General features: G+C 41.8%; 1 protein-coding gene across 1 annotated transcript; it reads right to left on the bottom strand.

The window, feature by feature from the left end:
• Positions 1–50: 50 nt before the first annotated feature.
• On the bottom strand, positions 51–20,630 carry vstm4b (V-set and transmembrane domain containing 4b). The gene is given in 12 exon segments (XM_030755219.1): positions 51–2,950; positions 4,855–4,919; positions 6,019–6,143; positions 6,239–6,272; positions 6,384–6,491; positions 6,707–6,760; positions 16,508–16,537; positions 16,540–16,597; positions 16,599–16,879; positions 16,882–16,914; positions 20,457–20,604; positions 20,607–20,630. Coding segments are annotated over 12 exon segments (1,086 nt in total). The 3' UTR covers positions 51–2,824.
• Positions 20,631–21,726: the final 1,096 nt, after the last annotated feature.

Raw genomic sequence — 21,726 nt, 5'->3', positions numbered from 1 at the left:
ACCCCGGGTTACATTAGCTTTCATTTTTATTTCACTTACTGATACTCACTTTACAGCTGAAATGTACAAAATGAACATGAGCAGAAATGCTTGAAATGGAGAGGTCAGCGGTGGGCAGAGAGGGAAGAGGGAGGGGGAGAGCACAGAGGCACAGTTCACACACATGGTTCTAGTTAGCAAACTCCTGTTAAGGACAATGTGGTCTGGAAGAAACTTTACATTTCACAGTCTAGGGGCATTTTTAAGACACTTCCACTCACCGCTGAAAGGTCACTTTCAGCCATTTCATTTAAACAGGGATAACGCTCGCTGTGCAACTGAAACGAACATTAGAGGACAGCGATGGGAAAATTGGAGCGCTAACAAAAGTAGAGGTCAGCAGTGGTTTACATAGTAATGCAATATACAGCCAAGGAAAGAAAACATGTCCAAGTCTATAAGCACCAGCTTGCCTCAGGAATGTGTTGTACATTTGCAGTGGTAGGTAGAAATCGTACAGGAATTGTTTTTAATTGGCACAGCGACTCCGGTAAGTGAGTTTCTCTGGATGTTTGTCTGACTAGCTGTACAGTTTATCAGAAAGTGGTTAGAAATTTTTTAATGTGAATATCACATACAACTTAATCTTTAAATGTCCAGTCGCCATCCAGGACTCTAATCTCAAACTGCTGGTAAAAAGCTGGCGTAGCTGACCTTTGATTGCAGGAAATGGAGCAAAACGCCACTTTGAGATGGAGTTCAGAAGGCGTGTGGCGAAAAGCGAGACTAGTACTCCATATGCATGGAGAACTCGACATAAGATAGTGGAAGTCTTGGGGGAAGGGAGGGATCTGGTGCCTTTGTGTCTGGGTTTCAAGTTCACTGTTTAAAAAAGCTCTCCTTTGCTTTTCCATGCCTGAGTCCAGAGGATCATTAAGTTGGAAAAAAAGAAAGTCCAAAGCACTTTAACACTCAGATTCATGGAAAATGAGAAGGCAGGGAAACCTTAGTGTAGGTATGTGGGATCGTGGCCAAGATGGCCTTTGGTTCTTATCTTAAACAGCAAAATCACCTCAAGATTTAAAGTAATCCGTGACTGGCGTTAATGTGAAACAGCTGAAACACGGCTCTTAGCCTGACCCCGATCGCGGATCAGGTGTCACAACTGTTTGCAGCCTTGTGAATTTACAGTGTGTCTGTGTATGTCAGCCAGTGAGGGTGGTTAGCCGTCATGTAACTCCACCCTTGTATGTATGTATGTATATGTGAGTGCATGAGTTGCTAACAGCCTGTTAAGTTGATGTTGGCACCAGATGAAAAGAATTGGGCGGTCTTAAGTATTTCCCTCGGAGCTGTGGTCATTCTAAACTGCAGCTTGATGCACAAAAACAGACTGCAGACCGATGCTGGGAGGGAGATAAAGCTGGGAACACTAGGAAGTAAATCACATTTGATAAGGGTGGGCTATGGGTTCACATTCATAATAACAGATGCCTTTAATTTACTTTTTCTCTCCTTCATAAATCTGCTCACTTTGCATTAATGAATTCAAAGGAACAGTTTGAGGTTTTGGGATAAAGCTTGGATAAGAAGACTGATACTGCACTCATGTTGCTACATTTGAGTGTGACATTAGCAAGCAGAGAAATTCTGGATTTGCATTGCGCCTTGCTGACTGCTGCAGCTTTGGCAGGGAACACAGCAGTGTGGATCAAGACAGAACGCCGTGCATGTCCACTGTCCTCGTGCAAATGCGAAAGCTTGCAAATTCAGCTCAAGAGGAAAACAATGGAGAGATTGAGCCAGAACGGTCTGAGCCTCAGCCAGACCCACACTCAAACGAGGAATGTGTTTTAGAACAAAATCGGGGACTAGCAGATGTCTTTGGATGGCAAATGTAGCCCCTAACACCTGGCACCACAAGCCAAAAGTGGCATAATTACTGTTGGTGTAGTCCTGGCTGGTGAAGTACCTCCCAATTTTTGTAACATGGGCTTATGCACAAGATGACTTTCTGTAGAAAACCTCACCACTGTGTTTGAATGGGGCACTCCCAGTATATGCTGGAGGGTTTAATGGTGTGAAAATGGCTTTTCTAAAACTTGCCTTTGGCGATCAGCAGCTAAATCAGACAGAAAATGAGACCTGAAGGCAGAGAGAGAACAGGACCAGCCTGAAAGACAGCAAAACTCAAGTAACTGGTGGTGTTTCTGTGCTCATTACTCTGCAAAAACAGAAGGCCAAACCCTGTCCGGCCCATCTCCCCATACAGTGACTAAAAACTATGAAATAGTGTATGTTACACACATGAATCACGAAACCTTGTTTCCAATGAATTCTACAATGAAGGTGGACAGAGCAAAGTTTGCTTGACACGAGAGATTGGTATCAACCTTGTCAAACTCTTAGCATGAAACAACATTTCCCAAGATTCCCAGGTTTCATGTCAACCTGACACCACAGCACATTATTCACTCGCTAACACCTCCAAGTCCAAACCTCCAGTTTCCCTTCCGATTGTCATGAGAGACGAATCAGGTCTAAATCAGCACAGAAGTCTTCTATTGTGTTCCCAGTTTAGGCTACCCAGGATTCAAACATGGGTACAAAAGAAGAAAAAAAGTCCAGTATTACAAAAATGTCCTTTTGCATTGTGGTCTCACAAAAAGTTCCACAATAATTCATATAAAATCATATGTACAATTTTGTCATAATTTTGAGGCATTTTCCCTTCACAAACCATTTGAATACAAACAATACAGACTATAAATAGAAAATACTTTTTTTTGTTTGTTTTTTTTTTTTTTTTCATAAGGCACAGATACTAGTGGTGTGTGTGTCTCTCTCATAGTTGCTGTTCCTCAAACAGTATCTGGGCATACACTGTGCCGCTCCGTGACGCCTTCGTCTCTGGAATTGGCTTCACCAGATCCAGCTCTGCGTAGGTCAGGTTCTCCTCCACTATCCTCGGCTAAACATCAAGGAGGGCAGAGAGAAGTAATGATGGAGGAGGAGAGAGATAGTCAGTGGTTAGAAAAGGAAGGCTGGGAAAGAATATCTGAAAGTGCAGTAAGTAAATGACATTGCCAAAGATGCTGTAGATTTACCATTTTGGTAAATCTCTGGTTTTGGTAATTGTGAGCGTGCTGTGTGTAGACGCCACCCTACAGCAGTTCTGGGTTGAGGTTACCTAAAATTTAATTACCTCTTCCCTCATTTTGTGACATTAACATACCAAACTACCACAGAGCCACTTCATGCCAGTGGCAATAAAAAAAAAAAAAAAAATGGTTATGTGAGTTTTTCTGGCACTTTTGCTTACAGACATTCTGGTCAGATGTTCCATATATACATAACATTATGAGCACTGACTGGTGTAGTGGATAACACTGATTATCTCTTCATCAGGCACCTGTTAGTGGGTGGGATATATTAGGGAGGAAGTGAACATTTTGTCCTCATAGTTGATGTGTTAGAAGCAGGAAAAATGGGCAAGTGTGAGGATTTGAGCAAGGCTAGATGGCAGCTCTTGTGGGGTGTTCCCAGTCTGCAGTGGTCAGTATCTATCAAAAGTGGACCAAGGAAGGATCAGTGGTCAACCAGCGACAGGGTCACAGGTGGCCAAAGCTCAGTGATGCACATGGTGAGCGAAGGATGGCCAGTGTGGTCCGATCAGACGAACTACCACAGCTCAGATTTCCAAAAAAGTTAATGTTGGTTCTGATAGAAAGGTGTCGGAATACACAGCGCATCACAGTTTGCTGTGTATGAGGCTGCATAGCCACAGACCAGTCAGGGTGCCCATGCTGACCTCTTTTACCCATTGAAAGCACCAGCAATGGACACGGGAGCATCAGAACTGGACCACAGAGCAATGGAAGAAGATGGCAGGCATAAACAAATTTATCAACAGCAGATGAAAAGTATCTGCAAATCATGTCCTTAAGAAACAGGAAAAGCTCCAGGGAAGACCTGACACAGGACCCGAGAAATACATCTGACCCTTCATTTGAGCCCTCTACTGTGAAGGCATCAGAAATGGTCTCAGTAGAAAGGTGGCTGTCAAGGAGCCATTCTTAAGGAAGAGAAACCGGGAGAAAAGCTGAGCTATGCCAAATTACTCAAGAATTGGAGCGATGAATCCAAATGTGAAATTTTTGTTTCAAATTGCCATCAGTGTGTATGAAGAAGGTCAGGAGAGAGGTACATCTGTGAGTGTCTGCAGCCATCTGTAATCATTAAAGAGCCATCTGGAGGCTCTTTAATGATTTGGGGCTGCATTTTAGCCAATCATGTTGGGGATCTTGCGTCATGGTTCCTGGGTCTTGGACCCAGGGCTTTGAGTTTTTGAGTTTTTGTTTTCCTTTTGTTTGGTGCATGATTCTTATCTGAATTTAGTTCCTTGTTCTTTCTGAAAGATATGTTATCCTTTGGGGTGGGTTCAGTGTTTGGCTTTGCTCTAGTTGATGCTTAGTTTGCTATTTTTAAAGTTTAGTTCTTTGTATTTAGAAGTCTTGTTCATTTTCTGATGCTCTTCATGGTTTCCTCATTAAGCTCAATGTCTTCCTCTCCTGAGGAAGACAATAAGGTACTTGTAATTTCTTACAGGTAGCTTACAAGTAGTTTGGCTAAGAGAGTTCAGGCTGCGTTGAAGAATAAAGGCGGTCATACCAAATATTGACCTTCAAGCTCGTTAGAACTGTAGAAGCTCTGTTTGTGCTGTATTGCCCTTTATGTTTGCACATGTTCAAATAAATCACAGCGTCTGTTTCCCATTCTTCTAGTGAAATATAAAGAAATGAGGGGTGGCTCAAGACTTTTGTACAGTACTGTATATAAACATGCAAAAAAGGATTGAGCAAGAACGGTACTCACCAGCACTACTTTTCTTGGTTGAGGTTTTAAAAGTTTGGGTTTGTGTGTTTTGTCTCCAATGGGAGCTGCAGGAACAAAACAAGCTGGCGGTTATGCAGAAGAACCAAAGTTGGGTTTAGCAGGTTAGCACGAAATATTTGTAGGTCCTTAAATTAATCCCAATTGTACAACCATGATTCCCTAAAAAAAAATAGTTGGGATGCAAATAATTTAAACCCCACTTCAGAATAGAACAAAGACAACAGAGTAAACTGCATAGAAAGAGCTACCAAACTGTTTCACATGGACAATATCTTTGGACTTTTGGGCAGGACTGCATTATTAACTAGCATATCTGTAAAATCCCCATTAATTCTGAATAATATACAGGCTTTGGAGCAACACATGCTGCCATCCAGGAGACACCTTTTCCAGGGAAGACCTTGCATATTTCTGCAAGACAACTCCAACCACATTCTTCTGTATTATAACAGTGCAGCAGTGCTTGGTAGTTTAAAAAAAAAAAAAGAGACCTGCAGCAAAACCCACTGAAACCACGTGGTGCAATATTTAACAAAAAATATGATGAAAGAGGCTTATTGAGCAAGAATGAGAATGCATTTTACTTTTCAAAATGACTGCAGTTTCTGTAATTTGCTTTGATGATAATTAACCTAAAATGTTTCCAAATTGGGAACTCAGGTTTTTAGGAAATTTCAAATGACTTGAGAGCGCTTCGATACCACTAAGGTGCAAAATAACTTTTACTATAATTGGAAAAAATGATCCATTGCATTCCACTTGCTAATTAGTACGTGGGTTTGGTGTGACTCAGCAGTGGTTTATGAGTGAGACAGTGCTCCCGGCTAATTTAAGGAAAAAAAACTCCATAACTTAGTTTACGTGTGGAATGCATCCAATGCCAGTATATTTCAGTTCATATTTAGAAAGCTATGCAGAAAAAAATGAAGTGAGGGCAAACTTCGATTTGGAGTTATGCTTACAGTCGTGAAAAAAAAACGTTTTCACAGGGTTCTGTGTCGTCCTTTAAAAACATCCTTTTTTACATGACACGATGTTCTGCTACTTCAGAATCAGTAAAACAGTAAAATAAGGGATTATACTTAGATGTATTCACACAACTTTTCCAACATGTCCCAGTTAAATCAGCAGACTTGTGACTACCTTTTGCTGGTATCTCTGGTGGTATCTCCTCTTGGTAGTCTCTGCTCCTTTTCTTCCTGTACCTCCTCTCCTTCTTAGGCAGAGCAGGAGACACACTGATCACACTGGTGACTGTTTCTCCAGAGCTGGAGCGGAACCGGATTAGAAGAAATTCAGTTTATGTGAGTTTTATTATTTTGTTTTATTATTTTTAAGCGTGGGCTTGCTCATAAAACTTCACCTGTTTTGCGGGCTTTTGACCAAGTGGTAATTATCTGCAAAGATAACAGAGTGTATTCTGAAAAAGATGAAGTCATAGACAAAGAGAAGAACACAACAATGACAAAAGGAGTTACAGGAAGGCTGGATTGATAAATGCTGCTGACCTTTAAGCCTCTGCTTCCTCTGGATGTACTGGCAGGTTACTGTCACGGTGAACATGCACATGCACAGCAGACCCACTGAGCAGATCAGCACTGCACACAGGTACACGTCTGAAAAACACAAACGTGTACACACCAGTCCAACACGGCATGAGCCTGTCTTCCTACTTCACTGCACGCCAAAAAAAATGTGATAGAAACTATTTCTAGGCACTGGAGTGCATCCTTTGGGTTGGGCTATTTTTACCGACCAAGGACGATACAGTGCCAGTTCACCACACACATGCAAACGCACACGTTCATACTCTAAAAATATCTAAACTTACCTTCAAACAAGCTCCACAGGCTTTCCTTGGCCTTGGTGGTCGGTAGGACATGAACTGCAGTGAGAAAGAATAGAAGAGAAACACATGAAGTCCACAGCCATCACTGTGGGTTCCCTGCTGCCTGATTACACACCGGCTAGAGTTTAAATAAAGCTAATTGCAGGAGGACAGGGAGCCTGAGTTGGCCTCCTCCCTGCCTGATTGTGTCTCTGATTCACTGTCCACAGGGCTCAGCCTTTGCCAGGTGCAAAGAATAAATATCTTATTAACTCAGACATTAGTGCAAACAGTTGGTTAGGAGTTATTCATTTTTGTAAACTTTCACCTCACACTCAGACATACCCCGACCTTCACCTTCTCTTTTATGTCAATAACAAAAGAAGAAAAGGGCAACCTCTGCACACTTTCTCTAAACACGTGCCACCTCAGGCTCGTTTTTTTTCTTTCACATGGCTTCCTTGGTGTCCCGTCACCAGATGAAACATCAAAAAATACTGCATTTAGTTGATTTCCAGCAGAGACCTATGACCCAAGTGGCACTGACCTTTGTGTGTCCAAGAAATTTCTAGTGAGTGTTTCCTGAACTTAAGGATGGATAATGAAATAAAAGTCCTATCAATAACCAGAATTTAATGTTTAGTACAGCACCAGCAGGAGGTCCAGACTGGCAAATCCAAATGTTAAGTAAATTCAATCAATAGTTGAACTAAAAAGGGAGGAAACAGTGTGTGTATGTTATTGGCAACGGTCCATCCAATCGACTTGAAAGGGCTTACACAAACTGAAGTGAAACAGAGAGCATAGGAGAGAAGAGAAAATAGCACTGCTGCTGCATGACTAATGACTAATTTGACTGTTTTGCTAGTAGGATAATGAACATTAGCTCCATGAGCTAGTTAGAAACTAAGTCTCTAGGCTTTCTCATTCAATTAAAGAGAATCAAATATGTTTGATTTTCTGTATATGATGCTATGTAGATAGATCAAAATGTGTATAAGCATTCTCATCTCATCATTATCTACACTATACATGAGAAATGAATATAAAGGAAATGTAGCAATCTAACAAACCGAAGGTTTTAATACTGTGTTATAAGAAAAGTTGTTTTGCAGGTATGACTGCTTTTCGTACCAGCAAAAGACAGTTGAAGCAAGGAGAAGCACACTAAAGGAGGTATGGCTTAAATATTCAATGTTTTCAAAATGGACTCAATATAGAATATTCAGTATGGCCTGAAATGAGTGGCTGAGCACATGAATTCATTAGGAAAGTGCTTGATGAGGTCATCTCTGAGGACCATTTTTTTTTTATAGACTTCCAGAAGTCAACCACAGGTATCGCCCCCTGGTGGCCATTAAAAGCAGCACATGTTTAAGTTTAAGGTACTTCCATGTTGGCTTTCCTTTTTAAACCCGGAAGCTATGTCCATATTTTTACTGTCCACGGGCTTCCACAACGTCCGAGGGCAGACAGAAATATTACACCAGCAAAAATCAAAAAATAAGCATGAATGGAGAATGGATGCCTGTGTAATTTAAATCCCAGATGTGCTCCATGTGTCCAAAATGACAGAGAAAATATGTTTCCAATTCTCGAGGTGAAGCTTCACCCCCACACACTCACTCATTTCTCCACCCCATCTCACCGCAGGAGTCTTAACACTGCTGTACTTTTGCTGGGCTGGTGGCAGGAAGCTTGTGAAGCGACACCCACGAGCGCATCTTGAAATACTCTAAACCACCAGCAGCTGACGACAGGCAGGCTCTCCACCACGCCTGCCTGAGACTTTCCCACAGGGGCACTGGCTAACTGACAAAGAAGCAAGTAGGGCAGTAAGCATACCTCAGTCAATCCAGAAGCTACAATGTCCACAGGAATCAGGGCTTTTTCTTTTTTTTTGCTCCTTAGAAAATGAGATATTTAAAGAAGCAGCTGTGCTCTGAGAATTTCAAAGGCCAGCTATGACATGTAACAGTGCAGGTGTCACAAATGTTTGAGTACATGAACATGGATGTTGATATATGAATATTAATTAAATAGATTTTCAGGCAAGGTTTTAAATATCTGTCTTTAATTACATCACTTGTTAAATATATTCCTGTTTTTAATAAATATTAATTTAAATGCTCTTTTCTTTGCCTGACGGTTAGTTTAATATAGTTGATAGTTACAGTGTAATTCATTTTAACCTCCAGAATGATTAACCTCCTTTTGCTCTGGAATATTATTTAAAATTCTCACCTGAAAATCCCAGATTTATTCATCATTGCTTCATGATGAAGACAGAGATGCACCTGCCACAGGGTGGAAGTCATTTTAATCTTTTATTCTGTGTATTTTGTTAGTGTGTTTTTATAGCTTGCATGTTTTGTTTGTTTTTGTGTGCCTTTATTTTTGAAAAGTTAGCACTACTTCCTAGCTTCCCAATCAAGGAAATGATCAACACCTGCTCAGTCACCTGATATAAAAGATGGGAGGCAGACTCAGCAGAGCGAGTGGGGAGCAGCCAAATGAACATTACAACTGAAGGTCAGGGAAATCTGGGGCTAGTTGTGGAGCTGGGTGGCTTCCAGTCAGACACAACTGGTGAAAGACTGCTACCTGTGATGGTTCGAGAGCATTTGTGTTTAGACTGTTGACTGCTAGCCTGCTCTTTGATTTTAGTATTTTTTTTTAATACCCCAGGCTTGTTTTTATTGTAAATAAATTAAATGATCTTCACTGATACCCTGGCTTTTGTACTCCTTGGCTACCATTCCTCTTTATAGTTGCCCTCGACCTGATGGAAAAGGACCCCTCCTGTACTCCCTTTCCCATTTTTACACACCTGATATGTATCTGTTGATAGGCTAGCAATATTTGCAGATTTGGGACATTAGCATATTTCCATGGAGATTAACTGTAAAAGCATTTTTGTCACCACCAATCGGACACGAGCGGTAACTAAACGTATAAAAGTGCAATGCAAAGCAGAAATGGACACCTTCAAAGTAGAAGTTAATCAATACATTTCAAAAGGCTCAGCAACAGTCTCTGTTTCTGGTTTGTGTCACAGTCTCCATAACTACTTAGTGACTAGTTGGCAAGTGTTTGCAGACAAGTTGGCATCTTCCATACTACAGGCAACTGCAGCACTCAGCCAGCAACCAAAGCCATCACCAGGAGGCTTTCAGTGCTGCACCGTCTATCTCTTTACGACAAGTTTAACCCAGCAACAGCAAGCAACCTCCTGCAACTACTCAACCGGTCATAACCAGTGGTATCCAGGGTATCACCGACCAGTGTTTAGTCAGTTTAGCATGACTGGAGCTTGGCAATCACAGTTACTGCCAGTAACCTTCAGCAACAACTAACCAGTCAGGAAATACCCATAGTCACCAACTAGTATCTGAATATACTAGAATATACATATACAAATACCTGTTTAGTATTATGGTACCAGCCAGTAATCTGATTTGTATAGTTTGCCTTCCTATGTAGTATGCTAGGCTTGTCTGAAAGACACATTTTTTTGGTAACACTGCAGTTTTCCTGGCTGCCACCTTTGCTCATGAGAGGCATAAAGTTATTAGTGCATATAATAACCAAAAGATTCTAAGACACAACAGCAGCAAGTACACCGATGAGCCCCAAACAGTGTCTCGCTCGCTCAGTTTCCGTGCAAGATATTTAAAACTGCCAAAATATGGCAGATAATTTAATATGAAGGCCAGCTCTGCCTTCGCTGTAAATTATTGACAGGCTAAGTCTTGATAACGTCTCTGACATTTATGCGGGTTTTTGCTTTTGCCTCAGGTTCTGTGTGACTGTCAGTGCAGATGCACATGCTGGAATAATCAGAAACTGGATCAATCTGGAGTGCTATGAGCCATAAAACTGCCTTTTATCCTCATCTCGAGAATGTCTTCTTTCTAGTGCAACGTTTGAACAGCTTCGTCGTGCTACAGTGGAAACAGTCATCACTCTCCTTTTTTTCGTCTCCCAGAGGCACAGCTTTGTATTCAGTTGCCAACTGTATTTCAGACTTGCGGTTCTTTTTGTGCCCCAACAAACCCAACACTGTAAACATCAATACAGAGACACAGACTAGACTGAATAATGACCCTCTGTGACTAAATCCATCACAGAGGATAATTTACTGTATTATAAGTGACCAGAGATGAATGTAAGTACACAGCCACATTGTGTGTCTAAACAAAGCTTTGACAAATGCTTTGAATAATAAGCCCTTTAACTTCCTGTTGTCTCTATGAATCTTTTCTTCTGAATGCCTTTTTGTACACTTGTTCCCTGTATCGCTGCGTCCCCTTTATGGACATAAACATAGACATACTTTGTCGACTGCTTAGTCATATGTCCCCATCACAGAAAAAGCTATAAAAACACATTTTTGGTTCTAATTTTCATTTTATTTTTCCTTCGTTCTTACTAAACCCATACCACATCCGTGTGCCACGCACTTCTCGTTAGCACAGAATTGGCTACGTTTTATAGAAATGCTTAAAAGTTCAGTTTAGCCTCTGTGTGTGTGTGTGTGTGTGTCTATTTTAGCAGTAGTAAGTAGAGTAATGGGGGTTTTATTTGTGTGAGACGGATTGTGGAAACACCTGGTCACCTGATGTTATTCTAGCATAAGAATTCCATTAGTTTGATGTCACAAACCCCCCCCCCACCACACACACACACACACACACACACATATACAGTAAAGTCTCAGAGCTCTGCTCTCTTGTGAAGCTGGGACCAGACGTAATGATCCACAGTCCGCACTACTGTAGATTGTGACAATTTACTGAAACGTAATATATGATGAAGGCAATGGAATTATTCCTTAGTCCATCACACCAGCAGCATCTTGAAGCTCTACAGGCAGCCGTCAAACTGATGGAATATTTGCTCAGTTTTCCAACCATTCTGAAGGGTGCCAGAGAGAAAACCCAACTTTTTTTTTTTTGCAATTATTTACTGTTAATAGGCGATCTTCTCCCATGAGCAGCAATGTGACGTCACAGCTAAGGCGAGAGACCACCCTGATGTACTGTAACAAAGTGGGTGCACATGTATGTAAAGAACTCAAGGGCTAATCTCAGTCTCTAACGGGCCTCAGTTAGCATGTTAAATGTTAAAGTTCATGACTGAACAATTAGAAAAAGACTAAACTAGTGTGGCTTGTTGGAAAGTGTTGCCAGGGGAAAGCATCTTATCTCCAAAAAGAACATGGCAGCACAGCTTAGCTTTGAAAAGTTGCATCTGAACAAACCACAAGACTTCTGGAACAATGTCCTTTGGACAGATGAGACCAAAGTGGAGATGCTTGGCTATAATGCACAGCGCCACATTTAGAGAAAACCAAACAGTATATCAGCACAAAAACCTCATACCAGCTGTCAAGCATGGTGGTGATGATTTGGGCTGGTTTCTCAGCCACAGGCATCGTGCAGTCACTGAGCCCACCATGAATTTCTCTGTAAACCCAGTATTCTAGAGTCAAATGTGACGCCGCCTGTCTGACAGCTAAAGTCTGGCATAAGCTGGGTCATGCAACAGGACGATGATCCCAAGCGCAGCAGCCAATCTACAAGAGAATGGCCCAGTCAAAGTCCAGACCTCACCCCAAACGAAATTTTGTGGCGAGAGCCTGAAGCTACGTCGATACTGGAAGTGATTCGTAGTGAGGTGGTGACCAGAAACCTTATCACATTCGTGACACAAAGTGGGTGGGACCCGAGATTTTCCCTACTTCCAGGCAAGCGGCTGAAGCAACTACCAATGAGAGTGAAGAATATTGTTGATTGACAGGGCAGTAATTGATCCTAGGCAACCAGAGCCTGAAATGTTTGCAAATGACAAGCCGTCAGCTTCAAAAGCAAAATGACTACAAACTTTGATGAACGGAAGCAATGGTCTGAAGAAGAGTGGGCCAAAATCCCTCCACAGTCATGTGAGAAACTGATACATTGATATTTTGCAGTTTAAAGTGCCTTGAGATGACTGTTGTTGTGATTTGGCCCTATTTTCAAAAAATAAATAAATAAAAGCTTGAATTGATAAAGTCATACAGAAAATGATTACTTACAAGTTACTGCTGATAAAGGTGGTTCAACAAGCTACTAAATCATGAGGTATACTTTGTTTTTCACAGGACTTGTTTGGAGGCGTAAACTCCAACAGCCCGTTAAAAGTTTAACATATCTGCATCATCCTTGGGAAATGTTCCATGTCATCCCAGTGTATTTGTATTTTGTTCATATATCACCATGTTATAATTGCAGTATTCAAAAATGGCACAGTAAGCTTCTTTATTATTATCACTCAAACCATAATGGAATAGAGCTTCCTTGGATGAAAATAGCTACCCACATCCTCAACCACAAAAGGTTAAGAGCCAAACACGAGCCCGCTGCCCACTCGACTGTCACTGCAGATGAATATTCAAGCTCTACCTTCCTGAGCACAGCTATCTCTTGTTCTGTTTCTGCCGGGTCTCTCTGGGCTCCCTGTCTGTTCTACTTTAGGGAGGGAAACTCCATCTCATGGCCAACGTCAACAGCTGTCAGCAGGGACTGCTCGGGCCCAGACTTGGCCACGAAAGTCACAGCCTGTAGGAACGCATCCACGGAAAATGTGGCGAGCAGAATGTGGGGAAGAAGACACTGTACGGTTATAAATTTAAAAGTGAACTGTCTTCAGATTGTTGCAAGGATGAAACACTCTGACCTGATTCTGTAAATAAACCACCCTTTAACATTAGTGACATCAGTAACAAATACATTTACACACTAAATGTGAAGGCAGACATCTCAGTATTGTCCACTCTTGTTAACCCATCAAGATTGGACAGAGCATGACTCGGTAGCGTAGCCTTTTCCTAACCTCCTCCCTTGAGCAGTGCATGCTTAGCCATAGCTTAGCGACCATAACAAGGAACATCAGGTCACTCAAGTGCTGGATTTCTCCACATGACAAAACAATGTCCAAAGTGTGGTCTGTGGTTTTGGTGTCTTTTCAAGCAGAAGTGTGTTTAACCTCTCTTATATAAGCTGCAAATATTAGCAAGCTCAGCTAAGTGGTCGCTGCTCGCAGTACTATAATAAGAGTATTGATACCTAACTTGGTAGAAGAAAAAGTTCTCTATATGGCACATTCATTAGTATCCGGTTTTTGCCAGGTTTCCGGCCTATCTCCAGAACTCTCCAAAGTCACCGGTGTTACTGGAAAAAGTCGCTAAATTTGCAATAGTTGCTTTTTGGAAAAAAAGCTGCTGGGGGGGGGGGGGGGGGGTTGGTGGGGGGGGGGGGGGGGGGGGGTGGGGTGGGGGGTGGGTGTTTTGGTTGGGGGTTTTGTGTTGTGTTTCGTGGTGTGTGTTGTTTTTTGTTGTTTTTTTTTTTTTGTTTTTTTTTTTTTTTTTTTTTTGTGTTTTTTTTTTTTTTTGGTGGGGTGTTTTTTTTCTCCCCGTCTCTCCGTTGGCAACCCCTGAACCCAATTAGCCTTGGGTACTTAGTATATGACGATACTTGCTAACACATCAACCACAGCAGTCAACAAGACGCTATTGGCCAATTATGATTTTTGGTGCGTGTCTTTAAGACATGACATAGTCTGATCTAAGAGACTAACATTTATTGTTATACATACGGCAACAATTGGCAATCAAAGATGAAAACAAGGATGAAAAAAAAAAAATCAGCAGTCCCTGAAAGTCTGCTGCTGAACAGTGTCTGCAAATCTGGCACAAATTAAAAGCAGGGAAGAAAAACTCTTTTAAAGATGCTTCTGGTTTTTATGAAAGCGAGTGGATTTGTGTGCAGTTTCTGGTGGCACTGAGTGTGTCATCCATTCCGCTGTGAACGTCTCATGTGGCGGCAGTGGAAACCTCACTGCTTTCTCTCTGCTCTTTCTCCACGATCATTTACTCAGTCACAGCCACAACTTATTGAGATAGAGGATCGGATCCTTTAATCGCCGGGCTTCTTCACTAACCAATGACATTTCCCCTCCCAGATCAAAAGCAGGATGGTGTTTTTGCTCACTAAACCCACTTCAGCAGCCTCTTCAGCAACTGAATTACATCATCCAGTTGTGGTTATAGACTGCTGCTACTGGAGACACATAATTGCTCCTTTAGGCCAAATAGTTATCACAGTTTAAGTTAACTTGGGTCTCTTCAGGTCTGTAAGTTTATGAACGTCACCAATTTGCTTTACGCCCTCATTTGGACACATGTGACCCCATCAATTTTCTTACAGATGCAGTCCAAGGTAGTGACAGTTGGATTATGTTCGCAGACAAACCTACATCAGCTTAAACCTCGCTGCAGACGTACTATTAACAAAACAGCATTTCTCATTGCTTCTGTTGTGGTTGTAGGTAAACGTGTTAAGGTCCATAAATTTCCAAGGATGTACAATGTAAATGTGGCAATATCCTTTTTTTTTTTTTTTAAATTATGTGTTTTCATACAAAGGTTTTCAAATGTAACTTTTTCATATAAAGTAACTTGGATGTTCATACTGGCAAATTTAACGGGCCACCCAATGTGAGGTCCCAACCCTGCGTCACACAGCTTCCACACTAACCACTGATTGAGGAACAACTCAGATGCCTGTTACTGTGCCTGCTAATGACTTGCTTGGGCCAGGTTTCTGAAGAACTATGAATCACGACTGAATACTAGATATCAGCCGTGTCTAATGATAAGTTACTATAGTTTGATTGTTTCAGGTAATGTTGGGATGCTGTAAACAGAATGCAGTGATTATTAACTCTCACAAACCCATATTTTATTCGCAACAGAACACAGAAGACAAGTCAAATGTTTAGACTGAGAAAATGTACCATATGAAGAAAAATATTGGCTCCTTTTGAATTTGATGGCAGCAGCACATCTCAAAAAAGATGCAACAGGGACACTGTGTAGCATCCCGCTTTTAACAACATTCCTTAAACATCTGGGAAGAGACCAGTTACTGGACTTTTGGGAGAGGAATGTTGTCTGATAGAGGATTCTAGCTGCTCAACAGTCTTGGATCTTCTTTGTTATATATATGTTATAAGGTCTGGACTGCAGGCAGGCCAGCTCAGCACCTGGGCTCTACTACCATGAAGCCAAGCTGCTGTAATAGATGCAACATATGGTTTAGCATCCATCAATCATTCACTTCTGCTTATCCCTTTCATGGTCACCCTCTCTGCCATAGGGCGAGAGGCAGGGTACACCCTGTGCAGGTTGCCAGCCTGTCACAGGGCCAACCATTCACACTTCAGGGCTAACTTAGAGACAAACAACCATTCATGTTCACACCTATGGGCAATTTAGAATCACCATTTGACCTAACTGAATGTAACTGCAGGAGGAAACCGGAGTACCCGGACAAACTCCACACAGAAAAGCCCGGGCCAAGGTGGATTTGAACCCAGGCCTTCTTGATTGAGGCAACAATGCTAACCACCAGGCCACCGTGCTGCTTGGTTGAGCATCGTCTTGCTGAATTATGTAAGGCCTTCCCTGAAAAAGACGTCTGGATGGGAGAATGTGCTACTCTAAAACCTGTGTATAACTGATGGCGCCTTTCCGTATACAAGCTGCCAATTCCATAGGCACTAATGCACCCCCATACCATCAGAGATGCAGGCTTCTTAAGCAAGTGCTGATAGCAAGCTGGATGGTCCCTCGCTTCTTTAGTCCGGATGATGTGGTGTCCATGTCATCAGTTGTATATGGTGGTTCGTGAAGCACTTGTAATCCACCAAATGTGAAACAGCAAATAAAACAACAGGGCAGAACAAAATAATACACCTCACCTCTGAGCTCAGTAGCAGCAGTGCAGTTGACGAGGCCTTCCAGCGGTCCTGGTGCTTTTTAAACTCCTGCACCCTGCACAAGTACAGCCCCCCGGTCCCCCTCGGACACGTTCAAGATAAGTAGCTCAAAGATCTTCCCCTGTTTCACCACCGTCAGCTTCATCTTGGGCCATGTGAAACTTTTTGTGTAGTTGCCATAGAAACGGGCCTTCCTCATATTGACACGGGCGATGAGGAGCTCATCCTCTGGTTGATCTGTGCCCGCTGGCAGAAAGGTCCATTTAACCACAGGTAATGCGGTGTTGCGACGTCGCTGGGAAACGACACAAGTAAGTGTGATGTTCTCTCCCTCCTGGGCCACCGTGAAGGGGAAGGAGTGATGGTGGCGTTGATGGCCAAACACAAATCTGTAGAAATAAGTAACAGTTACAACTGTGTATTCCTGTCCTAATGTTTTGATCATTACACAGATGTCTACAGTGTAACAAAAATGTCATGTAGTGCAGAAAATGGTGCAGAATACTTGTCTTTGTTACCTCTGAAAATTTAACTCTGACCTATGAATCATTCAAGCATTAAACAAAAGCACCTAACTAACAGGCGATTTAGCAAAGAACCCATTTTAACTGTACATTTAGGCACTTAGCAGCAGCAACATAATTTGTTCACATTTCTGTAGCTGAATCTATGAAAAATGATAGCACAGTTTGACAGGCATAAAATAGTATTTTTGCACCAACAAGGTGGTATTAGCCAAAAACTGGGCCGTGTGTCCATAAAAAATTGAGGAAACTGGACAGGTGGAGGATAAAAGAAGTGGCAGACCTAAAAAAAAAACAAACTATGTAGATTAACTGACATTTATGTCCTGTTCATGTTCATAAAAAATCCAGCAAAGACCTGACACGGGACCTGAGACATGCGTCTCGCCTTTCAGTTGATCCATCTACTGTTTTCTGAAGCTTCGTCAGAATGGAAGGATGGCTGTCAAGAAGCCATTCTTAACGAAGGGAAACAGAGAGAAGAGGCTGACGTTATGCCAAATTACACAAGAACTGAACTGAGAATCAGTATCAGCAGGTCTTTGTAGAAGGAGGAGGTCAGGAGAGGGCTACAACAGTGAGTGTCAGCCATCTATAAAGCACGGTGGAGGCTCTGTCATGGTTTGGGGCTGCATTTCAGTTAGTGTTGCTGGGAAAATTCTCAAAATTGAAGGAATTTTGAACACAGAAAAGTACTGTCAGATTTTGATCCACCATGCATTACCGTCTGAAAGGCCTTGATTGGCAGCAGCTTTATTTTCAGCATGACAATGATCCCAAACATACTGCCAATGCAGTAAGACATCCAAAGAAGAGCTTTGAAGAACTTTTCAAGAAGCCTGGAGAACTATTCCTGAAGACTACCTGAGTACCCAGGGTTGAGACCAGAAAGCAGAAAGCTTCTCTCCTCGAGTCATCCCTCCAAAACCTCATCTCCATAGAGACTGTGCCTGCTGCCAGACCACCAAAGCAAACTAAAAACATCAAAAATTATTTAAGCATAAAAATTAACAAGGAAAGTACAATATTGCATCCTCAACTGCACCAAAGAATAAAACAATTAAATGTGGATTCTTAAACATTAGGTCTCTCTCTTCCAAGTCCCTGTTAGTAAATTATTTAATAATTGATCAACATATTGATTTATTCTGCCTTACAGAAACCTGGTTACAGCAGGATCAATATGTTAGTTTAAATGAATCAACACCCCCGAGTCACAGTAATTGTCAGAATGCTCAAAGCACAGGTCGAGGAGGAGGAGTAGCAGCAATCTTCAATTCTAGCTTATTAATTAACCGTAGATCCAGACAGAGTCCAGACAGAGTTTTAATTCTTTTGAAACGCTGTCTCTTAATCTTGTCCACCCTAATTGGGAAATTCAAAAACCTGTTTGATTTGTTATTATCTATCGTCCACCTGGTCCTTACTCAGAGTTTCTGTCTGATTTCTCAGACTTTTTATGTGATTTAGTTCTCAGTTCAGATAAAATAATTATAGTGGGTGATTTTAACATCCATGTAGATGCTGAAAATGACAGCCTCAACACTGCATTTAATCTATTATCTAGCCAGATTTTTTTTTAATTTTAATTTTTCTTTCTTTTGTAGAAATGCCTCTGCCAATGCATGAAAAATCATCTTTACAGGGATTTACACTTCTGTGTTAAATCAACACTGCAGGTATGTCATAACGGCACACTCTTCTGAAACCCTACGATTTATCCCCATAAATGTAACTATGCAACATGTCAACACAGTCCACACAGCCTGCTGCTGGCAATGACATCAGCCACTTGTTTAGGCTACTCCGTAGTCTCTAACAGCAAACCTCTGACTCTGCTTAATGTGGTAGCTAAATCCACTTTTTCATGGAGGCCTGGATAATAGCCTTGATTGAAATACCTGGAACAACAAGGATGAAGCCTTTCTGTGTGGAGTTTGTGCATCTTATCTCTCCCGGCATGGATTTCTTTCAGCTACTTTGGCTTCTTCCAACAGTCCCAACAACACATATTTATTAGTTAGTCTAAATTGAGGATGTGAGGTAGTTCGTAAAGTGTATAAGATAAAGCAGTGTATGAGTGTATAGTTCAATATGGCTTGTAGTTTAAAATGCTTTGAAAGTACTTGACTACAAAGTGCAACATAAATGCCACATTCGTCCACTGGAGCAGAAAGAATTTAAAATGCATCTGTGTTTGTGTCATTTTTGAAATTGAGAGCATTTGAACCCAGAACTGACTAATTATGTCAGTCTATGTCCCTGTAAGCGTCGTGCATTTAAGATAAGAGTGGAGCTTTTGACCTATTATTAGTTGTTATTTATTACTCACATTTGTGACCAGCTTTTACAAGGGCTAAAAATGAACTGGTGTTGCATCGAGGACAACGATCCTAAAAGCGCTCTGAAAAATGTCACATAGGCTGGTTTGCCCCGTCACAGGTTTCTGTTTGGGAGTCAGAGCTGTACAACTCACAAAAGTTTCTGCAATGTGTAAAATATGTGTGTGATGTTGCATTTTACAGTGATACTGAATTCAGCCCAGTGGTATTCATCAGCAGGAGAATAAATCAGTGCACGACTGACTTGAATTTGTCTCTTGGTGCCCAAGACACCGGGAGAGAAGACTCATTAGCATAACGAATGAGAACTTAAATATCACCACGGTCCATGAGTCCCGGTGAGTTAGTTGTTGCTCAACAGTCTTCTTCCTCCTCAGGCTGACAGCACTGTTGTTTTTGGCAGTTATGATGACATACGTGGGATGGCTGTTAAGGAACAAACTTTACTGCTGCGCGTGCTGGGTGACATTATGTCTCACATGCTTTTTCAACTTTGGGCAGTTTCACAATCCCATTTTCCACGACACGCAAGCATTTTGCTGTCAAACAGATGCTTTGAGCACAGCGCATAATTAAGATCGAAGCTTTTTTTTTTTTTTTTCCAGTTTTGCCTTTTATTTGATCTTGAGTGACAGAACAAAACAAGGAAAATATAGTTTAGAGAGTGTTGCTGCTGCTGTGACACCTTTGTTGAATCACCAGAAATGAATGTGGAGGTGAAACCGTAAGCTCTGTTTTACTTCCAAATACACTCAGGAAAACCACCAATTTGCACTTTGGAGTTCCCTCCAGTCTGTGCAGACATACGCAGCTTTGATGCGATGTCTCTTTTGTTGATAGTGCACCCTATAATCTCACAAAGCTGCAGAAACTGGACAAGACATATAGTGCTGAGTTTTAATCCGCAAACCTTCTGAATCTAATCTAGAATATTTCTCATCACCTATATATCCAACACTCCAACATCCTTCCTCATTTTAAGATGTTTTCTTCTAAGTTTCTCTGAAAAACATATTTTCTCCACCACATCCACTTTGGTGTGAAGCCAAATAAACTTTTTCCTACCTCCAAACAGAGCTTGGGTCAGGAGAGCAAAGACCACAGAGGAGATCTTCATTTTCCACAGCTGCAGCCTCCATAAACTCCCAGTTAAATGCCTCGGAAGAAAAGAAGCCCCAGGTTTCCTCCTCCTCTGCTTCTTCTCATTTTTTTTTCTCCCCCAGCCGAAGAGTGTAACATGAAACATTGGACTCTCTGTTTCTACTCAGAACCTCCCCTAACCCCTCCCCGTCCCGTCACGCTCGGTGAGAGCACATATGGCAGACTCACAGACACACACACACACACACACACACACATTTGCACGTATAGAAACAGACAGGTGAGCATGTGCATGCGTGTGTGCATGCACGCACACATGCACCGTCTCTGGTTCTCCAGGGGGACTGGGAAATGTAATTTCCTGTGCAGGAAGGAGGGTGGGGAGGGGCGTGTTGTTGAGATTGACACCAAGCAAATCACACTTCCAGCTGTGAAGGACAGCAGGCAGGGACCTCAGTGAGGGCTTTTATTTTGGAACACACACGCGCACAAACACATATGATGGGGGTGTGTGTGTGTGTGGGGGGGGGGTTGCAGCCTGTGTGTGGGAATGTTCGCATTAATTCAGTTTTTTTCTCAAACACTTCACTGTCCTTCGTCCTTCTTTCAAAACGATCCCTGGAAACTCGTGGTTAATGTTGTGTCTTTGCAGGTCTGTGTGTGTCTTCACATCTATCCTGAATCGTGTCTTTTTTTGTGTGTGTAACATGATCCCACAGTGAATCTTTGTACAGCAGTCTTTCAGCTCTGGGTTTTTGGGACACTTTGCCAGCTTTTATCAAACATCAGAGGGCAGCGCCTGGGTGAAGGACTGAGACCTCTTAAATGCTCCTAGTCTGGCAACAGTTTGACAAGCCTGGATGCTCTTTACAAAAGCACTGTAACCTCCAGGAGTGTGGTCTGTGATTCACTGAATAAGGGGATGGAAACACTGCAGAGATTCTTGCTGAAGCTTTTCTTCGAACTGTTTACCAGCTCTGCAGACACTTCTTTCCTTTTTGTTCAGCAAATACTGGGAGAAAAAACTGGAATACAAACTTGTTTTTCTCAACCAGTTAGCCCACAGCATTGGCTGGAAACTGACATATCTCAGCTGTATCTTGACAAACTTCACAATAAGCAGTTCTGAGCTGTTATTTTAAATATTGTTATGGCCAGACACAGCTCGATCTATTTATAGGTGTGTTTCGAGTTACTAGAAGAATGAAATTTTCTTTTGCTTTTCTTTTTTCTT

Source organism: Archocentrus centrarchus, chromosome 19, assembly GCF_007364275.1.
Source record: "Archocentrus centrarchus isolate MPI-CPG fArcCen1 chromosome 19, fArcCen1, whole genome shotgun sequence".
In the NCBI taxonomy this organism is placed as follows: Eukaryota; Metazoa; Chordata; class Actinopteri; order Cichliformes; family Cichlidae; genus Archocentrus; species Archocentrus centrarchus.
This window is presented reverse-complemented; position numbering and strand designations above follow the sequence as displayed.